At 46.1% G+C, this 26,897-nt stretch overlaps 2 protein-coding genes across 2 annotated transcripts in view; one reads left to right on the top strand and one right to left on the bottom strand.

The window, feature by feature from the left end:
• Positions 1-6,901, bottom strand: part of LOC149367261 (dnaJ homolog subfamily C member 21) — a 28,956-nt gene extending 22,055 nt beyond the window's left edge. The window contains exons 1-2 of the mRNA XM_089554849.1: positions 6,611-6,901; positions 1,987-2,115 (exon numbers count right to left, since the gene is read on the bottom strand). Coding sequence (XP_089410975.1) covers positions 1,987-2,115; positions 6,611-6,707 — 226 coding nt within the window. The 5' untranslated portion in view covers positions 6,708-6,901. The remainder of the gene's footprint in view (positions 1-1,986; positions 2,116-6,610) is intronic.
• A 254-nt stretch (positions 6,902-7,155) lies between these two features.
• LOC149367260 (phospholysine phosphohistidine inorganic pyrophosphate phosphatase-like) lies at positions 7,156-23,239 on the top strand. Its single transcript, XM_089554845.1, has 6 exons — positions 7,156-7,430; positions 10,591-10,778; positions 15,386-15,539; positions 16,335-16,398; positions 20,256-20,440; positions 23,080-23,239. Exons 1-6 carry the CDS (start codon positions 7,321-7,323, stop codon positions 23,195-23,197), a joined length of 819 nt encoding a protein of 272 aa, XP_089410971.1. The 5' UTR covers positions 7,156-7,320; the 3' UTR covers positions 23,198-23,239.
• The last annotated feature ends 3,658 nt before the right edge of the window (positions 23,240-26,897 follow it).

The raw sequence follows: 26,897 nt of genomic DNA, 5'->3' as shown, positions 1-26,897 counted from the left end.
GTAAGTTTGCTAGGGTTCTTGGGGATGACATTGCATGCTTCGTGGTTTGTTTGACATGTGTTACCAACAAGCCCAAACTGCCACCTTCCAACAAGCCCAAACTGCGACACGTCAATAGATTTTTTTCAATGTTTTTGGCGCATTTTACCAGTTTGCCGCCTTCGCGCATCTTGCCTTATGTATATATACATGTATTTTCCATGAATAAATTTAGTTGTAAGTCAGCGCTGTGTGTGTCTTTTCTATCTGTGTCCCTGTCTTTTGCGCTGTTTTAAAGAATCATGGTTCACCAACTAGCCTGCACGTTTACCCTTGTATGCCACCTTAATATACTTCTGAAACTCCAAAAGCTTATTTTCATGCAACACAGCTAGTTGCTGGACTAGATTTGCTGATGGCATCTGAAAAGGCACCAAATGCAGGAAACAGTCAGGATAGAGAGCGAGAGAGAGAGGTTTGTTCGAGGGAAAGACACAGGTCGGCTTGAGGGATCATCTGGTCTGCTACTCTGCACTACACAAAGAGGAATAGGAGAAGGTCAAATGTTTAGGGGAATCCCCCAAGGTGGAGCAGATTTGCAATAAGGGAGCAATTACTCACTGGCATCCGCCTGAGCGCAGCCATACGGCTACAAAGGAAAGCTATACAGCTTTCTCAGAAACTTCGCAGCTAGAGAAAAATTCGTCCTAGTCCGGAGTTCGAACCCGGGACCACCGCTAGTACCACCGGGACCACCGGAAGTAGATTTGTAAATCTACTCCACTTTGGGGGACTCCCCTAAACATTTGACCAACCCTCTCTTCCCACTTCGAGTTATTTGATCAATTTGCTCTCGCCCTACCATAAGCTTACCGTCCCGGTTATCTCAATTGGTAGAGCGACTGCTCCGGTGAAGCGGTGGTCCCGGGTTCGAACCCCGGACCAGGACGAATTTTTCTTGTAACTGCGAAGTTTCTGAGAAAGCTGTATAGCTTTCCTTTGTAGCTGGGTGGACGTCAAGAAATAGGAGAAGAGGCTTAAGAAGGGTGGCGATGTACGAATAAACGGAACCACATCAGGAGAGTGCCCAATCACGACAGCAAGTCGAGACCCACGCTGCGCAGGTAATGTAGAAGTGCTCGCATTGCCTGGAGAGCTTTCTATTTCTTCAGCTAAGAACCCAGCGCAAGGTCCTCCAATGGTGGCACGCTCTCGAAGCATGTCAAATAAGCAGCCAACGGCAATCTCTCATGCAGAGTACAGCCAATACTGAGTAGTGCACATGCTGTACCTATAAATTTGTGATGTCTGCTTTGCACAACTGATGATTAACATTCAACCAGTATACACCTTTCTGTCAAACCTAGTCAGCCCTTGATGAAGTCACAGAATTCAAAAATACCCTTTCCGGCCTGTATAGCACACGATAACAAATTTTACCTTCCTAATTTGTGGGCAGCTAAATCAAGTGGATCTCCTTCTTTCTTGTCAGATAACTTCCAAAGCACGGTTTATAACGAGCAGCCATAGGCAACTATGTATGTGTGTGTGTTTGCATTCAGTTAATTATAACTACATTTAACAATCATGCTTGCTCTCTAGGAACTTACAAGACATTCAAGGCATGGAAAAAGGTATCGCTGTTAATAATGGAAACGACTTCGGACAGCAGACTGTTCCATTTGCGGGCTGTCCGTACAAAAAAGGAATAACGAAACAGGTTACTGTGCACGTGCCGCATAGCGCTAAACAGACACGGACACAGGGAGACAAACAGAACGGGCGCTAACTTACAACTTTAACTTACTGTGTCCGTGTCTACTTAGCGCTATGTGGCAAGTGAACAGTCACCAACTCGCCCAAGCTTCCATTCACTGGCAGGTTACTGTGGAAACGACGTCTTATGTACACATATGGAGACACCGTGAATGAAAGGGCTAAAGAGCTCTCACTCTCCACTGGGCCAACAATTACTTCCTGGTAAGAAGGCAATGACTCTGGTCTCACCTCCGTTCAGTATGGCATCGCGATGCTTGTCGTACCAGGCCCGCTCCTGGGGATCGCTCAGGACGTCGTAGGCCTGCTGGATGAGCTTGAACTGCTCCGTTGCCTCCTGAAGGTTGTCCGGGTTCTTGTCTAAATGCCAGAGCAGAAAAGCATCATTGGCAAGCAGTTCTACCAACTTAACACATCACAGCAAAGGTGGTGTCAATGTGATTTACTGTTAATTTACCATCATACTGCCAGGATCAAAGGCACTTTTTCTCCTCAACACAGGACGCATGCTATGCTGACGGCGATTAGATTGAATGGAGCTATATAACATTTTCGCTAGGTTATCCACAGAGGTGATGGTTCAATCTGCATGTTTCTGTGAATGCCGCTTGTGAGTGTGCAATCATTGCTACCATAGATGGTGTCACAGGGCTTGAAAGGCTCTCTTGAATTACACCTTCTTTCACGTGCACCAAACATTCCTTTCAAGATTTATTTATTCATAGATACAGATTTAACTGCAGTGATTCTGTGTATGAATTATTACACTGATTTGACTGTCAAGAGCTCGGGTAATATGTTCACCATGTGACTGAAATAATGGATCGACCTAGAAATTAGGTAGCATTGCACACAAAGTACAGCTAGCAAGGGCAATATATAAAGACTGTGCCTGAAGAGTAACAGAAAAAGATTAAGGAAGAAAATTCAGGCTTAGTTTGAAGCAGCCATGCACTAAAAAATTGAGTAATAACAGGTTACAGAGGAGAAGATTTGAAATCTAGGTCAGCTGGTACATGGCTTTGAATAAATGAACCTGTCAAATATCACGAAGAACAGATAAGAGACCAGATATACACTGTGACTGGCACACGCTGTGACTGGCACGCACTGTGACTGGAACTAACAACTGCGCTTTATTATTGGGAGATGCACTTGTTTCAATAAAGCCCAGTTGTTAGTTCCTGTCGCAGTGTTTACCTGGTCTCTTCCGTCGTTCGTCGTCTGACTGGATTATTTATTCAAGGGTACAGTGCATTGGACCATGAGACCCAGACTTTGAAGGTACAGTGATTGCTCCAGAAGAATCTTAAGTGTCTGCGTAATGCCCTGAGATGAAGAGACACATTGCTGAATATCCGACAGCTACATCGCCTCACCCAAAGATTGGTAGCTATAAACTACAGACAGAATCAATGCTTGTGGTTACTTCTGAACCTAAAGAAACTGTTGAAAACTGCCACAAAAGGTCAAAATCTTTATCTGATACTGCCTGAATGTGTACAGTCGAGCCCACTTATAATGGCCGCAGTTGTTACAAACGCTCGCTTATTACGAACTCAGGTGGTGCTACTGTCAAAATATGTGCTAAAGCAATGGCACTTCATTTCAGATGCAATGAACACGTATGGCTGCACAACTTGGCTACAGCGAATGAGGAGGCGCTTAAAACTCGCACCCACAGACGAAAAACACTGCTTCTTATAGGAGTGGAGGGTGACAAGCGTCTCCTAGCCTTCGTGTCACCCCCTCCCCCATTCCTATGGAAATAACGCAGCGAGCCAAGAAAGCAAAAATAAAAATGGTTTTATGGTTTATGGGGTTTAACGTCCCAAAGCGACTGAGGCTATGAGAGACGCCGTAGTGGAGGGCTCCGGAAATTTCGACTACCTGGGGTTCTTTAACGTGCACTGACATCGCACAGTATACGGGCCTCTACAATTTCTCCTGCAAAGAAATTCAACCGCCGCGGCCGGGATCGAACCCGCGTCTTTTGGGTCAGTAAATAGCAAATAAGAACTATGGGACGTATGGAATGCCAACAAAACTTTTTGCCAGATGCGGCCGTCAGAAACTCATGCCTTGAAAGCTGACAGCCAAGCTTCGCATTAGCGACTGTCTGCGCACGAGCATGAACAGCAGGAACCAATGCTCACCGCTTGCCGTCGGGAAGACTAGCAAGGCGCAGTGCTTTGAAAGCTACGTTCTCGTACGCTACACGCACGACACAAAGGCCTGAATGATGCCTTACTTGTTCACCGAGTGGCTTGTTGAGTTTGACACAGATATGGCGAAAATGAAGGTCCTTCTCGTGCTCAATACCTGTGCGGCGCACCCCGTGCTGCCTTCCCTCACTGCGGTGACCACACTGGGTCTGCCCCCAAATGCGATGAGTGAGACAAGCCACTTGATATGGGCATGATTCACATGCTCAAGAAGTCCTTTTGGCGGCCCATCACTAGCACATACTGACAGCAGTTGACCTACCAGGTGCCACGGCGTCCCCGTTAGAATATCTCTGCTCCCTGCTGTAGAATGATAAGGTCCCATGCATAGAACTGACCGTGGAGTGCATCCAGAATTGCTTTCCACAGGGTAGCGTTTAGGGGCCCAGGAAAAATGGAATATGCCGTAGAACACCATGTTTATTGGGCACATATGCAGCTAGCCCGACCTGATGTCACCTGGAATGACTTCATTGGTGTGGATAACGACACTGACATCACCTGACCTACCAGGTGCCACGGCGTCCCGGTTAGAATATCTCTGCTCCCCGCTGTGGAATGATAAGGCCTCGTGCATAGAACTGACTGCGGAGTGCATCAAGAATTACTTTCCACAAGGTAGCATTTAGGGACCCAGGAAAAATGGCATATGCTGTCGAACACCACTTTTATTGGACACATGACAGTGCCTTGTTGATGTGCAGCTAGCCCGACCTGATGTCGCCTGGAATGACTTCATTGGTGTGGATAACGACACTGACATCGGAAAGCCACACCCTGATGAAAATAATAGTATGCAAAGTACAAGAACTCTAGCACTTCCAGGCATCTGATGAGGATGATGATGAGGAGACCGACCAGCCGCTCCCACCGCTATTAGTCATATAGCATTCCTAAACCAGCTAGTTGGTAGCAGGGGTTATCAGCAAGGAGCATTTCACTGTGTTGGAGAGCTTGGAAAGTGCCCCAACAGGGTTTAGTTCAAATAAGCAGAGCCGCAAAAAGGATTTACGCAGTCCGACTGTCTTTTTGGCTGCAACATGGGAAGTCCACTAACTACGAACCTCGGATAGAACGAACGAAATTAGTGCAACCGTGAAATTCATTATAAGTGAGTAATAAGGGAGTAGCTCGACTGTATCACGAAGAAAGATCAATGCCCGCTGGACGAGATCACTTTGTTGATCCTTCGTCATGATATTGTACAGATTCTTCCTTCACCGGTTGTCAAAGAGTGTTAAGTGTAGAAAACCAATTCAAGGTCTCCTCGAAATGGCTGTACTTTCTGCACTAGATCACAAAAGTGTCATGCCAGTGCAGTGCGAGTGTACCCCAACACTAGTGCTCTCAGTACAGTGGCCAAATCGAGTGCAGAAGTACAAAAACGTTCGTCTACTGTGGACGCATGTTAGTGCTCGTCACATGGTTTGATATAGCACGGGATTGTGCTAGTAGCGCTCAACGCTGTGCATTTATTCGAAGTGGTACCTCTCGTCGAAGGGCCACGAAAACTTAATTCTCAATGTGATGAAGAATTTGACACTACCCTTTCCTTTGTGCTGTGCAAAGTGGCACGGATTGACTGACACCGAGTCAATGGGTACTTCGAAGAGGCAACAAACTGAATTCAAGGGGTTATTCAGACTGTAGCTCGAGACAACTTTTGATTGCTTATACGCGTGGCGCAGGCTGTTGCTATTCTATCCGAAAAGTGTCTGTGGTTGTCCGCCAATTGCAGCATAAAATAGTTGCCTGATAACTTGGACTTATTTGAAATCAACAACTCGCGTGCACTGCCGGAGAACTGTGGTAGCGGAGTAGCTATCAGAGACTGACTGGCAGGCGAAGGCGTGGGCTGTCTGCTACGGAGCGTGCCAAGCACCTTGGTCTACTTGGAGGCTAGTGCAGAAGAGTGGAACTCGTATAGCACGAAGTCAAATCGGGCGCCGAAGTGCAGGTTTTAGAAATCTGCGTACTCTATCCCATCAACGAAACTGCCGAGAATTCAATGTATTTATGTTACTTAAAATGTCACATAACAGAGTGAAATAACTTGGCAGTGCGTGAGACACTTGATTTTTTTTTTATTCTCTCGACACTCTAACTGAAATAAGAAATATGCGCACGTATGCTTGAGCAAACGCGCCAGATGGCCGAATGCCAGGCCTTGAAAGTCCGCCGTCAGAGATTCCTGTTCGAGTCCTTGCGCTACCCTCACACCTGTACACGAACACATGGCTACAAAAGGTACTGAACGGTAATGACACACACATATGCACAAAGAAAAACGTAGACAAGTATGTACTTCATGTCTGCTTACGTGCTCTGGCCGCCCAACAAGTTACTTTCAATAACATACGTGCCTATATCATGTTTCTACTAGGTTCCAGGATAAATCGTCCGTGATTCTTTCACGCGTACCGAGCAGAAGTGCAGTGTATAATCAGTTTGGCACACCGACAATGTCGTGTCCGTCTCTTGCAACGTTCAGCCTTGAATTGCCAAACACGAAACAATACGCCACACACGGACGGACGGGGGACGTCGCGGCCTTCCGGTACCGGGCCACCGCATGGCCCTCATTGCCACGCGTATGGTGAGTGGCCCATCGTCCCAACGCACACGCTTACCTGGATGCCACAGCAGCGCGAGCTTTCTGTAGGACAGTTTCAGTTCATCTGGGGTGACGCTCTTTGAGACACCGAGAACTTCGTAATGACACTTCATGTTGGCCGCCACACGTGATACGAAAGTGAAATAAATAAAAGCGGTGTTAGAAAAACAATTTTCTTCAGCGCACAAGACAGTCACCGCACAGAACAATTCATGATTTGGCGAAAAACGACACTGCGTTGATTTCGAGAACTGGCCAGCGCGACGACCTCAGCACCACGATGCCATGCAACACTCAACAGCTTGGATTGTCTTGGATCAGCTTTGGCTTGTTATTAAAACTGGTGGGACGACATTGTAATGATTGTAAGTTTTTATTTCTAGGCAGACTCCTTAAATTATGCACAAAAACAAAAATTTTTTATTCGAAGCAAATTTGTATAACAAAATTTTTTTTGTGCTTGAGAATTTGTTGGCTACGATTGGCTGTGTGTTCAGGCGGAATAGCCAGTTGGCTTCAATCCAGTACTTCAATCAGCTGGGAAACAGGCGGAAGGTGGAGTGATTTAAACGCGCAACACTTCTCGTTGCGCGAGGCAGTAAAAGAAGCAAGGGTGAAGGTTGACCGCAGCAGCAAACAGCTGCGCCTACAGCTCGTAGCACTCCCGGTGTAAAAGCGTAACAGGGTGACCTATCGCAGCCGGTCATAATCTACAAAACGAAGATCATGGCTTGGCTCAGGAAACCCATACGCGGTATCCTGATGGACATCACCGGCGTCCTCTACGAGAGCGGCGAACGCAAGGCCATCGAGGGGTCGACCGAAGCCGTCAAAATGTAGGCCACTGGCGGTGACATGTGCGACTATTGTTCACCTAGCCGACGTGTTCTTGATGAGTTGACGACTTTGGAGGGTCTTCGATCACGTTCTGTTTTCATGTTCGCGTTTGATGCTTCGCCCGTGCTAAAGGTGGTTGGATCGTGGATCTAACTTGTTCTGGCTGCGATTAATGCACGTTCTAAAGGCAGGTTATGTAATGGCGGTCGCAGGTTTGTACTGAAAACTGGTGGCATGGCTGCATGCATATGCGTGCCATTAATACCCCGCTAACATAAAAAGTGGGCTTAGGCAGGGCTGTCCACTGTCACCGCTGCTTTTCATGATATAAATGAATCGAATGGAAAAGAGGCTAGAACAGAGTAAGGTAGGAGTCGACGTGAGTTATGTGTGCTGGAAGGGCAGAAATTAAATCAGTTGCTAGCAGGACTGATGTATGCGGACGACATTGGTAGCTGACAAGCGGGTTAGGTTGTAGGAATTAATTAGGATCTGTGGAGGGGAGGGCAAAACGTTAAGCCACACTTCAGTAGAGAAAAGTCTGGGATAATGGTTTATAATGATGAAGTGGAAGATGCATTAGACATACTAGACACTGAGATTGACCAGCAAAGCTAAAACCGGGGCCAGTTGGTCGATCATTAAAAGACACACGACACAAGCGCGAACTAACAGCAGTTTATTCCTTGTGGAGATGACAGAAGACAAAGAAAACTGTGGGTGGAAAAAAATGCAAGAAAAATTTGTGCAAAGTATGTATAGGGCATAAAAACAGGATATAAAAAAAAGAGTATTTATTGTGCTTGTGTCGTGTGTGTGTGTGTGTCTTTTTGTGTCGCTGATAGCGCATACGTTTGCATAAGATTGACCATCTGTAGAACTTATAAGTATCTGGGCATATGGCTAACTGAGGGAAAAAAAGTACCTGGAAAAGCATGAAAGCATTGTGATAGACAAAGAGAAAAAGGAATTTAGATATTATAAAGCACCGGGCACTATGGAACTATAATAGGTATGAGGTTGGTAGAGATGTATGGAAAAGAATCGCGGTACCAGGCCTCACATTCAGTAATGCAGCCCTGGGCATGAAATCAGAAGTGCAATCAAGTCTAGAAATCAGACGAAGTGTAGGCAGGTTATCATGGGAACACCCTGAATAAGGGATTCCAGGGAGACGTAGGCTAGGTGTCATTCGAAGCAAGAGAGGCAATTAGCATACTAAGATATGATCAGAGGCTAACCGAAATGGAGGAAACAAGGTGGTCAGGAAAAGAGTGCATGAAAAAGCTTGAACACAAAATGGACAAACAGAACCCAAAGCTAGGATTTAAGTACCTACAGTTAAGGGGCGGGGCTCAGCAAAATACTAGTGTGGAAAAGGAGGTAAGGAAGACAGAAAGAAAACTGTGGGTGGAAAAAATGCAAGAAAATTTGTGCAAGGTATGTGCTGAGTACAAAAACAGGATATGAAGAAAGAGCATTTATTTGATAACTTGCAGAGCAACTCATTGGTTTTTGAAGCTTGGACAGGGATTTTGAGAACGGAAACGTAGAGGGCTAAATTTTAAGAAGTAGATATATGCTGCCTGCAGAACTGAAATCGAGACCACAGGGCACATAATTTTGAAGAGCTTAAAACTTTTTGTTGCCCTTCCCGAGAGAATAGCGGCAGATATAGAGGGGTGCTGGAATTTGCTGGGAAGGATAGATGAATCGATTAGAAAAGAATGGCTTTAACAAAGGGGAGGTTAGAAGATTGGTGGAAGAAGTCAAGGGAGGTGTGAACTTGCAAAAGAGATTATCAAATTACATATTTTAACTGGGAAAGACGAAAAATTTAATGAGGCAAAAGTCATAGGCTAGGGTAAATCCATTACCATCCATCCATCCATCCGGATCTTTTTTGTTTTGTTTTGTTTCACTATGTGTGTCCACCTGGAAGAACAATGATATGCGGAACAAATTCTTAGCTCTAGCCACTCAAACCATGCATGCAGTAATGGTGTCTTTGATGAGATTCTGTTTAATGCGGTAATAATGTGCAGAGCAAGCTCAGTTTGCTCTTTGGCTCATTTGGAGGCATAGCTAGCATCTTCAATCACACATGCTTTGGACTTATTGGGGATGTGTTGAAAAGTAAACAGAAGGGCAGATTAACTATCTCCAATTGTATATATCATTGCAGTTGAAGTGTTTGCTATATATCTACACTTGACTGAACAGAATTCAATAATTAGCTTCCACCCCACCGTGGTGGCTCAGTGGTTATGGCGCTCGGCTGCTGCCCCAAAGACACGGGTTCGATCCCGGCCGCGGTGGTCGAATTTCGATGAAGGCGAAATTCTAGAGGCCCGTGTACTGTGCGATGTCAGTGCACGTTAGAGAACCCCAGGTGGTCGAAATTTCCGGAGCCCTTCCCTACGGCGTCCCTCATAGCCTGAGTCGCTTTGGGATATTAAACCCCAATAAACCAAACCAATAATTAGCTTCCAGTTAACTTGAGGTATGCCAGCTTTTGCACGCCAAATGCGTGATCATAAATGCATAGTTAGGTTAAAGAATGCCAGGTGATAAAAATTGCTGTGTTCAAGAATGTTTCTATTGCTGCAATTATGGACAGAACAAAAAATGTCCTGGCCAGGTGGGAAGATAATGCAACCAGGACACATGGGGCTGTTTTCATGAAAATTTGTGAGGCCAGTGCTAAGCACTCTACTTGTAATGCTTAGTTGAGGGAGACCTTGCTAAGTCTGTGGCAGATCCTTAAGGTAGATGTACAAGCACTTGACTTAAATTGTCCGTTACTGTAGCTTTAACAATAAAAATAAAAATGAATGGTTTTCGTGAAAGTTTTAGCTGCTTTGTTTTAAGCATCACTAGAGCCAAAAACGACTTTTATATTTTCTAATTCAAGCACAACTGAATTGTGGTAGATAGAATAGGGACTCACTGAAGTGTTGCTCATGGGAAAGAGCCAAACACTGCCTTGGAAGCTGTCATTATGGTATTTAAATCCTGCATATCTGATTATTGATGTGTTGATTTGAGGAACTATCTGCCTTCATTGCTTTTTAGAACTCAGTGCTGCAAACCTACCGGAACTGCAGCTAAGAATGGTCTGGGCACGGTAGTTTGTGAACGTACATGATGTCCCTGCAGGCTCCGTGCTGCCAACATACCGTTCCGCTTCATCACAAACGAGACGCAGAAGACAAGGGAGCAGCTGGACTCTCTTCTGCACCGGCTGGGCTTTGACATCTACGAGAAGGAGATCTTCATGTGCGTGCCTGCGGCCAAGAAGTTCCTCCACGACCTCAACTACCGGCCGTTCCTGCTCGTCCACCCCAGTAAGCCAGATGACAATACGCGTGTATGGCATTGTGCAGATTATGGCTTGCACACTGCAGCGTATATAGCTTCTTAGTGATAATAAGTGGTGATAAGAAAACATCATCATCATCAGCCTGACTACACCCACTGCAGGGCAAAGGCCTCTCCCATGTCTCTCTCTCCAATTAACCCTGTCCTTCGCCAGTTGCGGCCACTGTATCCCAGCAAATTTCTTAATCTCATCCGCCCACCTAACTTTCTGCCGTCCCCTGCTACACTTGCCTTCTCTTGGAATCCACTCCTGGAAAAACTAGCCACCCTGTATACGCAATGCCTTGTGACCTCGAGAGTACCAGCAGCTTGGAAGAACACTAACATTATCTTAATTCCTCAAGGACTTGAAGAACTACAGACTGAACAGCTTACTGTCTGTTGCCTGCAAGGTATTTACTAAGGTAATCTCTAATAGAGTCAGGACAACCTTAGACCTCAATCGACCAAATGATCAGGCAGGCTTTCGTAAAGGATACTCGACAACAGACCATATTCACACTATCAATCAGGTGATAGAGAAATGTGCAGAATATAACCACCCCCTATATATAGCCTTCATTGATTACGAGAAAGCATTTGACTCAGTGGAAACCACAGCTGTCATGCAAGCATTGCGGAATCAGGGTGTGGAAGAGTGTTATGTGAAAATATTGGAAGATATTTATAACGATTGCACAGCTACTATAGTTCTCCATAAAGTCAGCAATAAAATTTCAATCCGGAAAGGTGTCAGGCAGGGAGACACGATCTCGAAAATGCTATTCACCGCCTGCTTACAGGAGGTATTCCGCAGACTGGAATGGGAAGAGTTGGGGATAAGAGTTAATGGAGAATACCTAAGTAATTTGCGATTCGCTGATGACATTGCCTTGCTAAGTCACTCAGGAGATGAGCTGCAAAGCATGATCAATCAGTTAGACAGGCAGAGAAGAAAATATCACCTTTCAATTTATCTTTTTATCATTTATTTTTATTTATCTTTCATTTATATTTCCAGTACTCACCTATGGGGCAGAAACTTCGAGTCCAATGAAAAGGCTTGAGCTTGAAGGAAAACTGGCAACTTTTTGATGCTCGCAGATGTCAGTGAAATTTGTATTGCAAGTTCTTCTCGAAGTAAAGATTCTGTGTGCCAGATGACACGCTGGAGAACAATTTAGTTTTCCCGAAAAAGAATTTTAAAGATAGCCTCCCACTCTTTACTGTCAAACAGGCAATTTTTACAGCCGTTCAGCCAATTGAAAGGCAAACAGCGCAAAGACAAAGACCGCAGCAGAAGAAACACGGGACGAGCGCCGACTCACAACTGAAAGTTTCTTTGAAGACAGCAACAGAATATATGGAAAAAAGCGGCCAACCTATCGACAAGCACACGAACACAAACCTGTGTTGCTACGTGGCATCAAGGCATGCAACCTCACTATCATGTAATAAAATAGATAGCTTACTAACGCACAACTTTGTTTATTCGTCATGTGGTAGGCTTCCATAATCTCGCATGTCAAGCTGGGCGGGTGCCTGTACAGGATATCACAATAGTGCTAGAAAGAAAAACAAGATTTGCAGTCACGGACACGGTCAACGAGATTGGTAGAGTTGTTAGCTTCCAAGTTATTTGCATGCTCTTTCAAACGTGTATTAATGTGTCGCCCAGTCTACCTGATATACACTTATAGCAGCACGGGTTTGTGTTGGTATGCTTGTTGATAGGTTGGTTGCTTTTTCCATATATTATGTTGCTGTCTTCGAATAAACTTTCAGTTGTGACTCAGTGCTCATCCTGTGTTTCTTCTGCTGCGGTCTTCGTCTTTGCGCTGTTTGCCTGTCAATATGTACCACCAACTTGTTCGTTTAGCTGTTTTGCATACAGCCAACCCTACGCATGATGGTGTCAGGCTTGGAACAGCCTGGCATGGAGCAGATGGTGGTGCCCCGGCTAACATAGCAGGAAGCCATGTTTTATGGGTTCGGCCGTAGTGTTCGCTCGCAGTTTGTGTTCACTCAGATGGTTGTGATGATTGGTATTGTGTTACAGGACACACGTACAATACACTTGGAGACGACAATCACAGTGCCTTACCACATATTTCCGAGTGACAAGACACTTAGTGAAAAACGTACTTATTCTGTCCAATGCGTGAACTGGTCCCAGACCCAGAGGGTGCCTTTACTCTGAAGATTTCTTGCGGGAATGCTAGACAAAGGAAGCATATTTCTCAAGGAAGAGATTGGTTTTGCAGTACTGGCATAAAATGTCTAGGCATCAGATATCTAGGTGGGAGCGAATGAAAATGTTGAGTGGCATGTATGATGGAGAGGAGAGGACATCGAGCGAGAGAACGTCAGGCGAGTGTAGGAATGGGCCGTTAGCTTGAGTGACAGGGGTAGAAAGAAGAGGACGAAAGAGGATTTGGCTGGTGGAGCCGTGAGGAGCCACGCACGAGGCATCCGTATACACCACTCCATGAGTATTGAAGGGGGCTGTGATAGGCAGCAGCATGTCGGCGGCCAGCGTGCAGGACTGGTGACATATTAGAGGGAAGAGGGAGTATACGGAGGTTAGAAGCCTCTGGAAGGGAGGGAATAGGTGAAGGGACCATCTGGAGAGGTGGGCCACTTATCAATTGCAGTGAAAAGAAAGGGGATTGCAGAGAGGATAGAAAAGACCAGTGGCATAAAGTTTATCGACGGAGGTGGTTATGGGGAGGCAGATAGCAGCCTGTTAGATATGAGGCCATGGTGAGCAGTGTGTTCATCTGGGTCTGGATGAAGGAGACGTATGGTACGAAGTAAAGAAATTTGTTAAGAGCCAGCGCATGAGCCAGTCGGCATGCATGCGCTTCCCGCAGGCCAAAAAACCGGTTCAAAACTCGGCAAAGTAGGTGAGTGACAGAGAGACAGGTAGAGACAGCCGTATGGAGAGCCTGGACATTCTTGGCGGCATGCAGAGGCATGCCAAGAACATGGCACTGAGAAACTTTGGGGACTGGGGAATGGGCCAGGGCAAGGAAGATCAGTGAGTTGTGAGCTCGTTGGTAGACAGAATGACTTAGAAGTAGTTCGGACTTGTCGGGTGCGGGTGAAAGGCCTGCCTGGTCAAGGAAGGAGAAGATGAGATTCAGGCCTTGCTGAAGGGTCTTGCACATGACCACGAGATCCGCACAAGCACAGTGTGATGTCATCAGCATAAAAGAAGTGATGAAGATTGGGAGTGGATGACAACAGAACACCGAGAGAAGCCATGGCAATATTAAAAACTGCTGGTGAAAGAATGACACCTTGAAGGGTACCCTGGGTGAGATGATGAGGCAAAGAAGTGAGGTCAAGCACCTGGAAGCGTGCTTTGCAGTTAAAAAAATGGCTGAGGCTTAGCTAAGGTTAAGCCTAGTCAGATGCGAAGCATATTGATGGCTAGGCTTGGTAATACATGGCTTTCCTTGGTTGACGTTCATCCCGCTCTTCATCGGTCTCTGTGGCACGCTGAAGCTTTCGCTTCTCGTTCAAATCAGCCCTGCTTCTAGGCGGCATCCCAACACCTGGCCGCCTCGTATGTGCCCGGAGAGCGAGGCAAGCTCAGCTTTATACCGCTGCTGTAGCGTCACGTGGTCAGCTGCAGCACCTCTGATGTGGAGTCTCCACCGCCGCGGCCGACCGCGCGAGCCGGCAGCCCATCTCTCTTTTTGCTGTGATGTCATGTTGTCACGTGGTCACGCCAAAGGTCAATGGTAGCTCCACTGCCGCGCTCGACGGGCTGTAGTGTAGCTCTAGTAATATGCTTCGCATAAAAGGAAAGCACGAATGTAGCTATACATGCGGGAGTCATAGTGGGTGTTAGAGAGATAATAAAGGATGTAGTCATTCGAGACATTCGAGCCTTGCAGACATCAACTGTGACAAGGGCATGAAGTTGAGGGCTGTCAGAGGTGAAAAAAGTATGCTGAAGTGTGAGAAAGAGGTCCTGTGGGGAAGAAAGCTGATGAGAGTGTGAGGAAACAAGTTAGAAGCCTCCAAATACGGCCAAGCCGAGCGAGCGCCTTATGCTTCATTGTCTTGCCAACACAGGAAGTCAGAGAAATGGGGCGGAGATTGGTAAGGGCGGGTGGCTTGCCAGGTTTAGGAATGATGGAGATGATCACTCATCTCCCTCGTTCCTAAACCTGGCTGGCCGCCCAGGGTGAAGGGGCAAGGAAGTCCAGGGTGAGGGTAGGGAACCCTCTTCCCAAGTGGTGTTACAGAGGGAGATAAGGTGCTCATTGGCGCTGTCAGGAAGGTTGCGGAGAATGGATTAAGTCTTCACCGGGAGCAGATTGAGTGGCATTAGCATGGGGTGCAGCCTTAATTGTGGAGTAACCAATAAATGAATGCTCAAACCTTGTTCCCTCTCATTTTGCTCCTGGCTGTACTTGCTAGGGGCGTCTTACTCAAAGATTTGCTCGTAAGTTCACTGCAGATCTAACGCTGGCCTGTTGCATAGACATTGATGTAAATCCTCTCTGGGGCACTCGGTCACTAAGAGCCCCCTCCCCCCCCTGCACCTTGTCTGTGACTTGTTTGCATGTGGGACAAAAAGATGTTGAGGCCGAGTTCTACGAATGCGATCAGACCCAGCCCAACTGCGTCGTCATGGGTGACGCGGCGAGCAACTTCACGTACGAGAACCTGAACCAGGCGTTCCACGTTCTCATCGAGAATAACGACTCGGTCCTCATCTGCCTCGGCAAGGGGTGCGTGCTTCCTCAACGCTCTGGACAAATGGAACAGAAGGGAAAATGCATTATTAATACGCTGACATTTATGCAAGCAGGTGTAATTGCTGAAGCTCTGTAGCATGAATGCAGATTCTGGCGAACGCCTGTGATGCAACAAGTGTAGACAAGCTGCATTGTAAGAGCTGTTGATCACTAAATGTCTAACGCATCTTTAATGAGGGATATGATTGCGACCACATTGCTAGAGCTGCTTCTAGCAGCGTGGTCATGACTCAAAAGTCCTGGAGGCAGTTGAACAACGTTTTGTGCTTACCTTTTTCATTTTACTTCAGTTTCGGATAATTCGAAAACCCATTTAATTCGGAACTTCCAATTTGAAACTTGCAGTCCAATGGGCTTCGAATTAAAGAGGTTGTGCTGAAATTTAATATAGTATTCTGTAGGGCCAATTGGTCAGACGTTCTTAATAAAAACATAGCGTAAAGACGAGACGAAGAAAGACGGAGACAGGACGGTGCCAGAGGACAGGACGGTAGCACCATCCTGTCCTCGTCTTTCGTCATCCCGTACCTGTATGCTATGTATTTGCTAGGAAGGTTCTACTGTGCTTTTTGAGCTGCAGAGAGTCCATCTCCCCCCTTTTCACTGCCTTTTTCTTCCAGTCCATCATGTTACAAGCTGAAACCATAACTAGAGCAGTGGAATCCATGGCTTTATTTGGCGCTTAGCTGTGCTGCGTGCAACTTGTCTGCCATCACATATTGTAGTCACTTGCTCCTACATTGACAGTTCTTTTTGTCTGTTTTGCAGAAAGTATTACCGGGAACACGGCGAACTGGTCATGGATGTTGGGCCTTTTGCAGCTGCTCTCGAGGCAAGCATAATCTGCTGCATAATTCTTTTTTTTTGTTTTTTAGCCCAAAAAACTTTGGTAAGACTTTAGCTCAGCCACTGTACAATATTCCAGGCAACAGAGCTGACCTAAGGCAATCGAGTGTTTGGTGAGATGAGAGAAGTTCAGTGCTAGTTATTTGTTTAGTTGTTAAGTGCATTATGTGTTTAATAAGCTTCTCATTGTAGCTGAAACTTTGTGCATGAAACTGTACCACACTGGTTACGAAAAAGCGAGGACCTGTTGGCTCGAGCTTAACATGATGTGTGCTACAGTGGAACTTGTGGCTGATACTACTGTATTTACTACTGTAGTTACTACTGTGTGGCTTACTACGCTGTTAGCCTCCTTTGAGGCTTAGGCCACGAACTCTGAGCTGCCAATACCGCACACCATGTGTTACCGTCTTCATGGCGACATCACGGGAATGTGAAGAAGGACACAACGCAAAACAGGACACTTTGCCTATGGGCAAACGCTTATTGGGCTTTCCCATAAGACCGCTGGCTGACGAGATGGTCTGCGGGCCGTGACGTTTGGCTTGGTCTGGCAGCTGACGGGGCAAGATGGCGACAACAAAGAAATTAAGCAGAGGTGTTTACCTTGCATCTCTCGACGTTGTGACTCGGTGTCATCTCTCTCCAACTACGGCCGGTCCTCACCGATTTCAGTGCATTTGCCGGTCATCACTTTCGACCAATCAGCATCCGCTTCTGCGGTGCTGGCGATGCGCACTCATGATCAGTATGGGGAAGGGGGGGGGGGGGGGGGGGCAGTGCTCCAGAGCTGGCGCTGTGTCGTCCGTTTTCTTGTCTTTTGTGCTTGTCTTCGTTCGCGCTGTTTATTCAAGAGCTGGCCATTGGCTGCTTGTCATTGAAGATGCAGGAGAGTGTTTTCTCCATTCCTTCTCCACAGCATGCTTTGCCAGCAAGGCATTCTATAATTGCTGGCAGTCCATAAAACACGGCATTCCATAACTGCCACAAACTCGCATACACATCTTCAGTTGACTATCACTACTAAGTTGCTATGCCAAAAAACACCTCTGCACTGAGATTTCAGTGCATGTTGAAAGAGCCCCGGTGTTTGAAAGTAATCCACAGCTGTCCACTATGGCACCCCTCATAGTTAACAACTATAAATCATTAAAATCATGAATCATTGACCAAAAATTTCGACTAGGTAGCAGCTGGTAGAAACTCTTCCTCATTTAGTTGCACCTAATCCATTCCTTGGTGTCTTCGGGTCTGATTACTGCTAGAATTTTGTGCTGAAAACAGCGTTAAGTGCTGCTAAACAGACAAGACGCTTATTTAGTAGAAATAGAACACTGGAGCCGACTATAACCAGGTATTAACAAAGCAGTAAGCACATATCAAAATTACATTCATGCATTCATGCCTGAGCGGGGTTGGAAATGACACATCTACCAAGAGCCCCGACAGAATTCTAGGAGCTAACATATGTGCTTCGCTTGGTGTTCAGTGTCATGTGCACTGAACTGCCAAGATGTGTGATCTTCGGCTGATGAACGTGTTGTAAATTGGGGAAGTTTTTCCACAAGGAGAGCATTCATTAGATACTAGTACTGCTTCTTGTACGCACACTGAAGTGTTGCTTTAATGCTGAGCAGATGAAGGGATCACTAAAGCATCTAAAATGCTTTATGCTCCAAAGAGACACTTTCTCATCTGTTAGGCAGGTTCCGTTCTGGTCTCAAGGAAGCGGTCAAAAACAAATGCTACATTTTCAAACCTGCAAATGGTAAATGGGTACAAACTTAAGCTGCCCTATATCAGCTGAGTATTGTGTCCGAATGGAAGAGGGGCTGCTTTCACCACAGATGGCTCTCATATATGCTGGAGCAGACCGACACATGAATTCCAGTTATTGCCACGAGACCACAGGCTGTTTTCACCAGCGAATTGCCTCTTGGACAGGCAAAACTGAATGGTGGGTCTAAAAATTATTGTACAGAAAACTGAATGCTCAACAGTCTTGAAAGGAAACAGCAGATTACAGTTGGTATTGAGGCACTGAAAGTGGTAAGGGAATACATCTACTTATGGAAGGTAGTGGCCGCAGATACGGACCACAAGAGTAAAATAACTAAAAGAATTAGAATGGGGTGGAGCACATATGGCAGGTTCTCTCAGATCATGAATGTCAGCTTACCAATATCCCCGAAGAGAAAAGTATACAACAGCTGTATCCTACCGCTACTCACCTATGGGGCAGAAACGTGGATGCTAACAAAAAGGGTTCAGCTTAAGTTAAGGACAATGCAGCGAGCTATGGAAAGGAAAATGATAGGTGTAACGTTAATAGATTGTAAGCGGGCGGAGTGGGCGAGGGAACAAACACGGGTTAATGACATCGTAGTTGAAATCAAGAGGAAGAAATGTGCTTGAGCAGGGCATGTAATGCAAAGGCAAGATAACCGCTGGTCCTTAAGGGTGGATTCCAAGAGAAGGCAAGCGTAGCAGGGGGCGGCAGAAAGTTAGGTGAGCGGATGAGATGATGAAGTTTACGGGGATAGGGTGGCCTCGGCTGGCTAAGGACAGGGTTAAAGGGACACTGAGGAGAAATTGAAGTTGACTTGCATGGACAGAATACCAGCTCCTGATTACAAAAACGCCATTCATACTGACAACAAAGCTGTTGTAACGTAGAAAAGAGCAAGAACCAAAATACAGGTATCGCCGCCACAGGCCAAACTCGCAAGTACAAGCGTGATGACGTCATAGGACAAAACAGTGTTGCTAGAACCAATGGTTCTAGCAACACTAGGACACGAGAAGTCATGAATCACTGAGGCGCAGCAAATGCATGCGCAAATCTTCTTGACGTCGCCAGATGGTGCCACGTACCCGAAAGCTACGCGCGCTCCTGCAGCGCCGGGACCAATCAGCGCCTGATCACAGCGGTATGCGGGCTCCCGGTATTCCGCTAACGGTAAACAAGGTACACGGTATGCTAAAGGTGTCTATTTGCTAGAACTTCGTTGACGACTTCGAGAACGGGATCCATTTTAACGCTGGCAAAACGCCGGTGCAAACGTAAACGAAGCAACGGCCGCAATAGCCGATAGATGCCTTCAACGTGCGGCCAGCGGTAGCTTTCTTTTCGGCTGCTGCTGGGCCGCACTGCTGGCCGCCAGAAATCACGGAGTCTGCGTTACGTCGTGTTCACGTCATGTTTCTCGTCACTTAGTCCTGTGTCATCACAGGAGAATCCCAAGTTTGAATCAGAGCGGCGGGAAAAACTTTTTCAACTTCGAATCCAAATTTCTTAGAAAAAAATGCATCTTGCGCTGCCGGCCAAGCGGCAACAAAGTCATGACATGCCGAACTATCGGATTTTGCTATAAAAAAAATATTAATAGAGCTCTCCTCAGTGTCCCTTTAATTGGAGAGACAGAAGCCTTTGTCCTGCAATGGGCATAGTCAGGCTCATGATGATGATTTATTTTTTTTTCCCATATGGATCTCCGAGGTCAGATTGCACAACCATCCAGCTGCAGAAAGTAATGCTGAAGTCTCCCTGATGCTCTTGAAGTATGTTCCGTTTCAAACTTCAAATTTATCAGCAATAAACGCATCTTCCACTGCAGCATAAACATCAACCGAGCTATTAAAGGCCAAACATAATTGAATTCTACTGAGAAAGACAATAGCTGGAAGTTGTCCTTGACTACTAAGCGCTTGAAGACTTTCGCTCAGTCATGTGCAGCACAAGTATCCTGCAGCAATGCCTGTCGTGCAGCGCGAACAGGTGAAATGCATCATGCGTCGTGAGGTCTGTCCCCAGACGTCCCCCCTGTGCCTTTTTTCCCGCAGTTTGCTGCCGAGAGGCAAGCCATCGTGATTGGCAAGCCGGGGGAGGAGTTCTTCCGGCTGGCCCTGGAGGACATGAAGTTGCGGGCCGATGAGGTCGTCATGGTGGGTGATGACATTGTCAGCGATGTCGGCGGCGCCCAGAGTGTCGGGATGCGTGGCATACTGGTGCGCACCGGCAAATATCGGTGAGTGCTCTAGGATAATTGACAATGGCAGAACGCCAGAAGCACTGTTCAAAAATTAAAAATAAGTTGGTAAATTGGTTTCTGAGGAAAGGAAATGGCGCAGTATCTGTCTCACATATCTCGGCGGACACCTGAACCGCGCCGTGAGGGAAGGGAGGAAGGTGGGAGTCAAAGAAGAAAGAGAGAAAGAGGTGCCGTAGTGGAGGCCTCCAGAATAATTTCGACCACCTGGGGATCTTTAATGTGCACTGACATCGCACAGCACAGGGGCGCCTCTTGCGTTTCGCCTCCATCGAAACACGGCCGCCGCGGTCGGGTTCGAACCCGAGTACTCCGGTTCAAAAATTACACTGCAGTTAGAATTTGTTTTCTGAGGCCGCTACAGGGAAGGGAATCCACAATCAATAAAGCAAAGTTTCGCATCTTTTTCAAAGCTTTCTAGCGGAAGTGAATTAGTCATCAAATGAGTGTGGGTCAAGGTTTTCCACGAAATATGGAAACAGTACTATGCTAAGTGTAGGACACAGCTGTACGGGTATGATCTGTACGAAAAATAGTTTTCCAAGTGGCCGCAATGCCACTTGTTTTACAGAATTCTTTCTGAATTGAAAATGGCTTTATATACTCTAATAATTGAATCCACACGAGGGCTTCATTTTATCGCCTTTGTCCGCTGGCTTTGCGATTGTACCATTGCATGGTTATTGCTTTGAGCTGTGCACGTGCTGTCATGCCATCCTGCGGGGAACTACGCAACGTGGGGCAGGGTGGGAGCAGGTGTGCACCTTATATTTGTAGTCGACCAGTGAGGGTGCGAGATGGGGATCTATGTATAGGATATACAGTATATATTGCGCATTATGACTTTGTGGAGTTTTTTTGAGGACGTGTTCAGAAAATTTTCGCATAACTTTTGCACCCTCTTTTTGAAGCCCTAATTTAAATAAAAACCACAAATTACGCAAGTGAATACGGAATGTGTCACTGCCAGAAGTTGATTCTTTGTGAAGTGAAAATATCCAAGCAAGAACCTTTGTGGAAAGTGACTTAAAAAAAAAAGCACCATCACTGCAAAGCAATAATTTATTGTACCGGTAGTATTAATACTGGTGTAGAAAAAAAATTCTTTTTTCATAAGATTTTTTTTTTTTTGCAGTATTAGGGGAGAGCGTCACGTTAGCTAGCGTCATTTGCAAATACCATAGCTGTAGACTTGCAGTTAAGAGGATAAAATGGCTGCGATACACCTCTTGACCTTTTGTGGCAATAGTGCAGCTACCATGTGCACTGCCACATTTGAATGAGTGAAAGAAGGTCTTCCACTCTTTATTGTAAAACCCCCATGGAGACCTCTTCGTAGGGGCTTTACTATAAAGCAAAAATTAGGGGAGCACTTTGACAATCTAAAGAGCGCGAGGCCAAAGCCTTTTTGCACTGATTTGTCTATCTGTGTTGCTGATTGCACGCTGTTTGCGAATGAAAGACTATGCTTTTGTTGCCAATTTTTCTAGTGACTTTATTGGCTGAAAACGTCTAGGAACATCTTGGAATGACTAATTACTGATTAATTGTTACGTTATATTATGCCACGATGAATTCAGTGATTTTTGGTTACGGCGTATTACACCACTGATGATGTCATCAGGATGATTGACAGCTATTCTGTGACAGTTTTCACATACGGACGGATGGACAACGATGAGCCATTAAAGGTCTTCGCCTTAATAGTGCACAGTAATACAGTCAAGCCCACTTATAACAATATTCAAGTGCCATGGAAATACCATTGTTATAACCAATAATTGTTATAACAGGGTTGTGCCGAAAAAAAAGAAAGGATGACAAACTTCAGAGCATTTATTGACAGTAAATACCCAGAGGGGTTTGATTGTTCTAATGCCTGTAAAAGCTCGTTAAATCGAACTTCAGGGAACCGGAACAATGTTCACTGTTCACCGATGACCAAAGCACCGCCATCACTGCGCCACCAGGAGCTTTGCGCACCTCCACGTCACAGGAATCAAGCCGGCTTTTTGGAAGCTATTCTTATGGGAAATTCAAGAAGCATGCAGAACCAAGGGTGCGGTGACAGCTGACAAGAGAAAAACCGCGCTGGCTGCATGCACGCGCGCTGCACTGACTGATTGGGGGTACGCATGGCGTGCGTAGCCAATGCAGCAATGCAGCAGCTCTCCTGACGCGATGACGCCTGCCTCTTTTGCTTTCGTGGCGTTGCTGCGCCAGCTTAGTCCATTTGTCAGCCCCACACATGCACGCTTTTGTGTTGTAAGCATGGTTTTGCTGGTGTGGTTGTAGCATTTCTTTTCTTTTTCTGTAATGGTTGACACTCAATTACCAGATTTAATTGTTATAACCAATAATGTGCCTTGACAGCATTGCTATAAGCAGTTTATTTTACCATAGAACACATGGCAAAGCTGATGGTGCCATGACCGACCATTGTTATATCCGATATATTGTTATAACCAGTATTGTTATAAGTGGACTTGACTGTACTGCATCAGTATTGCGAGACTGGAGACCACCAGAGTGGGCTTTATTGCCGCAAGCAGGAAAAGGTGACCTGGAGAGAGAAGAGACACCATTACTCAGGCTGCTTCGTTTTGTCTCCGTTGCAGGAGTTCCGACGAAAGCCACCCGAGTGTCAAGCCGGACGGCATTGTGCGCAACCTAAAGGAAGCCATCGAGCGGATCGTCACGATGGAGCGACCATACAAACCAGTTCTTCCTCAGTGACTGTGAATGTACTTAGTGTATGCATTATAATTTACAGCTTGCCGTCCTGGTTAGCTCAATTGGTAGAGTGACTGCTCCGGTGAAGCGGTGGTCCCAGGTTTGAACCCTGGACGAGGATGAATTTTTCTTTAACTACGAAGTTTCTGGGAAAGCTGTATAGCTTTCCTTTGTAGCCGTATGGGTGCACTCGGGTGGATGTCAATGAGTAATTACTCCCTTATTACAAATTTACTCCACCTCAGGGGATTCCCCTAAACATTTGACCAGCTGTCCTCTAGTATGTGAGTCTCCACCGCGGTGGCTCAGTGGTTACGGCGCTCGGCTGCTGGCCCGAAAGACGCGGGTTCGATCCCGGCCGCGGCGGAATTTCGGAGAAGATGAAATTCTAGAGGCCCGTGTACTGTGCAATGTCAGTGCCCGTTAAAGGACCCCAGGTGGTCGAAATTTCCGGAGCCCTTCGCTACGGCGCCCCTCATAGCCTGAGTTGCTTCGGGACATTAAACCTCAATAAACCAAACCAATAAACCAATCTAATATGTGAGGCACATGTGGAAACATGCCTTATTTTCGATATACTGAGGAAGCAGTCAAGGGCACAGCTAAGCCAGATTGGAGCAATGCACTCCGTCTTTTGGCCTTTGCGTTAAATTGGGGAATTCTCCTGCGTGCGTCACGTCACCATTTGCCAGCTCAGGGCACGGTCTTGTCGCCTGGCCCATTCCCTGCCTTAATAGTGCTGGCGACGCACTAAAGTCACCTGCATTTGGGACCCCTGTGCGTTCGCGATGTGTGGACAAGGTGGAAGCTTGGGCATGTTGTTGTGTCATTATAGTTACAACACAAAAGACAAGTACACGTTGCTGAACACACGACAGCAGTTTCTTTTGGGGAAGGGATTAATATAGATCCTTTATGTTGACGGAGCAAGCTGAGTAGCCTTTTTCTGGGTTTTCTGCAAGAACTTGATTACCTGGTTAGAACTTTTCACCTGATAACGATCATCAGTTGGTAAGAGTTTAAGCTTGTCCTGCTGGAATAATGCGAGAGACTTCAGCCAAGTGCCATCCTCGATAACTAGGCTCACAGAGGACAATACAGTTTGATGCGTTTTAGCCGTGAAAAAAAATTCAGGCTTAACCCACTGCTTTACTCTGTAGACTTGGCTAACTTTTCCAGGTTCATTCGTTCACAGAGTTTCCGCGCTGGTGAAAACCCGAGTGCAGAAACTCTGTGAACGAATGAACCTCGAAAAGTTTGCCAAGTCTATAGATTAAAGCAATGGGTTAAGCCTGAAAAAAATTTTTTTTCTCAGCCAGAAACCATAAACTGGATTGTCCTCTTTAAGACTAAGACTAAGTGACTCCAGCTAGGAGTTGGGCTACTTGATGCAAGATCATGTTGAAGAGACAGTGTGGTCACAGGTAGTAGAAAGAGATTGATGCAACACAAGCTTTTAAAAACATTAGTGTGTGTGAAATAGATTGGCATCTGTTTCACATGCTGCAAAATATGGTGTAATGCGTTCTAATCTGGAAGTGCCAGTCTGGGAGGACTCCCAGAGTTGCTTTGCACCAACTTTCTAATGACAAAGGACTGTGCTCAAACTGTTTGAAGGATGTTTGTAGCCAAAAATTCGGGGGCCAGTTTCAGGATCTAAAGTACATGAGGCGAAAGCCTTGCCACGCAACTTTAGCTGCACAGCCGTTGGTCCACACGAGGCGGCTATGGGGCGATTAGGATTGGCTAGTCATGACTGATTAGTCAGGACCCATGACTAACTAATCATGATTGGTTAAGGACTAACTAGTCATGACTAACAGGTGATATCATTGCTAACTAGTCATGACTGATTAATGACTAGTTAGTCATTACTTATGACTGCCGCCGCGGTGGCTCAGTGGTTATGGTGCTCGGCTGCTGACCCGAAAGACGCGGGTTCTATCCCGGCCGCGGCAGCGGAATTGCTTTGGAGGAGAAATTCTAGAGGCCCATGCAGGGTTGCCGTTGGTGGCTACTTTGCGCCAAATTGGCTACTTTTCGACCCCGTCTGGCGATGAAAATTTCACGCTGGCTCCTTGGCTACTTTCTGGCTACTTTGAACTTCTATTTTGGCGCATTTACTAGCCATTTTTTTTGCAATTGCATATACAATAGCAAGCAAGAACAGAAAAGAACAATTATTTCCAAGCTTTGCTGTCCTCATTGCTGTCCTGGTCGCCTTGATGCGCGCGCGCGTCCTCGACGCATATATTCCTCCAACGAACTGGAGTCTGAAATACGCCAGCAGCAGAAAATTAGCGGTGCACTTGATCGCGCATCACGTTTGACTTTCTGGCACGCAGCGGCATCTTACAAGGACACTTGCGGCGAATGCCCTTTTCAACACCTGGCGCAAGGAGCACTGAAAATTTTGACCCTTCCAATTTCTAATGCTGATGCAGAGCGCGTGTTCTCTTGCGTGAACTTGACGAAAACAGAGATTCGTAACAAAATGAAGCTCGACTTGCTTATGGCGATTCTGCAAATCAAATTTGGGCTACAACTCCAAGAAAAAACAGCATCGTCGTTTAAAGTTCCTGCTGAGGGATTGAATAGAATGTGCCAAAATTACCCCGGCGAGAACACTATTTATATCTACTCTAGATAAACTACGCGGACTGAACTTTTATTTATTTGCAACATACCTGATACTTGAAGGCCGAGCAAGAGGCCCAAAAATTACGAGGAACTTTAGCGGCTAAAGTGCTGAAAGGCGAAAGCCTGAGTGCTGCATTCTGCTACACGATTGTTCACTTCACATTTTGTTGGTGCATTAATTAACTGCCAATTAATGACGCTTAAGCTTCGCCTTTAGGAGTGGAACGCGACAGCGTGTTGTAGCGCTGCCACAGAGTCCATTGAACGCCACCACCCGTTCAGCGCGATGCCTTGCCCTTTGAACGCAACGCTTTTTAAGGAAAGTAAATGGCGCAGTAATTCTCTGTCGTCTCGGTGGACACCTGAGCCGCACTGTACAGGAAGGGAGGAAGTGGAGTGAAAGAAGAAAGAGGGGCCGTAATGAAGAAAATGAAAATTGTATTTGAGGAAAGGAAATTACGCATTAACTGTCTCGCATATATCAGTAGCACTAGTCGAAAATTGTATTTGACGAAAGAAAGTTGCGCAGTAACTGTCTCACATATTTCGGTGGACACCCGTCAAAATTCGCAATTTGGGCCAATCCGAAACGCGGACAAATACACCTTGCTCGTCGGTAAATTGTTTTTTGAGGAAAGGAAATGTATCTGTCTCTCATATCTCGGTGCACACCTGAACCTCGCCGTAACGGGAAGGGAGGAAGATGGGAGTGAACGAAGACACCGTATCCACTAGACGCACCTTTGTTCATTCCAAACCATCGAGCTGGCATAGCCGAGTGGTAGTGTGCTCGACTCGCACTCCAGAGACCGGGGTTCGATTCCCAAGCTCGGCCAATTTCTTACTCGGTTTTATTTATTTATCTGGCCTGACTAGAAAGGTTAATTGGACTAATTGGTTAAGTAAGCAATTAACTAAACTCAAACTTACTTGGAGCATCACTATACGATCCCTTTAATTGGTTGCATGGTTAGTAGCCAAAGTACAATTGGCCCCGTTTGAAATTCGCGCACTGTGACGTCACGACCGTTTCGACCAACTGAAAAGCGTGACATTTCTTGTC

The sequence above is a fragment of the Amblyomma mixtum genome, chromosome 1, assembly GCF_055824585.1.
Source record: "Amblyomma mixtum isolate Tamu chromosome 1, ASM5582458v1, whole genome shotgun sequence".
NCBI lineage: Eukaryota > Metazoa > Arthropoda > Arachnida > Ixodida > Ixodidae > Amblyomma > Amblyomma mixtum.
Note: the sequence above shows the minus strand (reverse complement) of the source record. Positions and strands in the feature narration are given on the sequence as shown.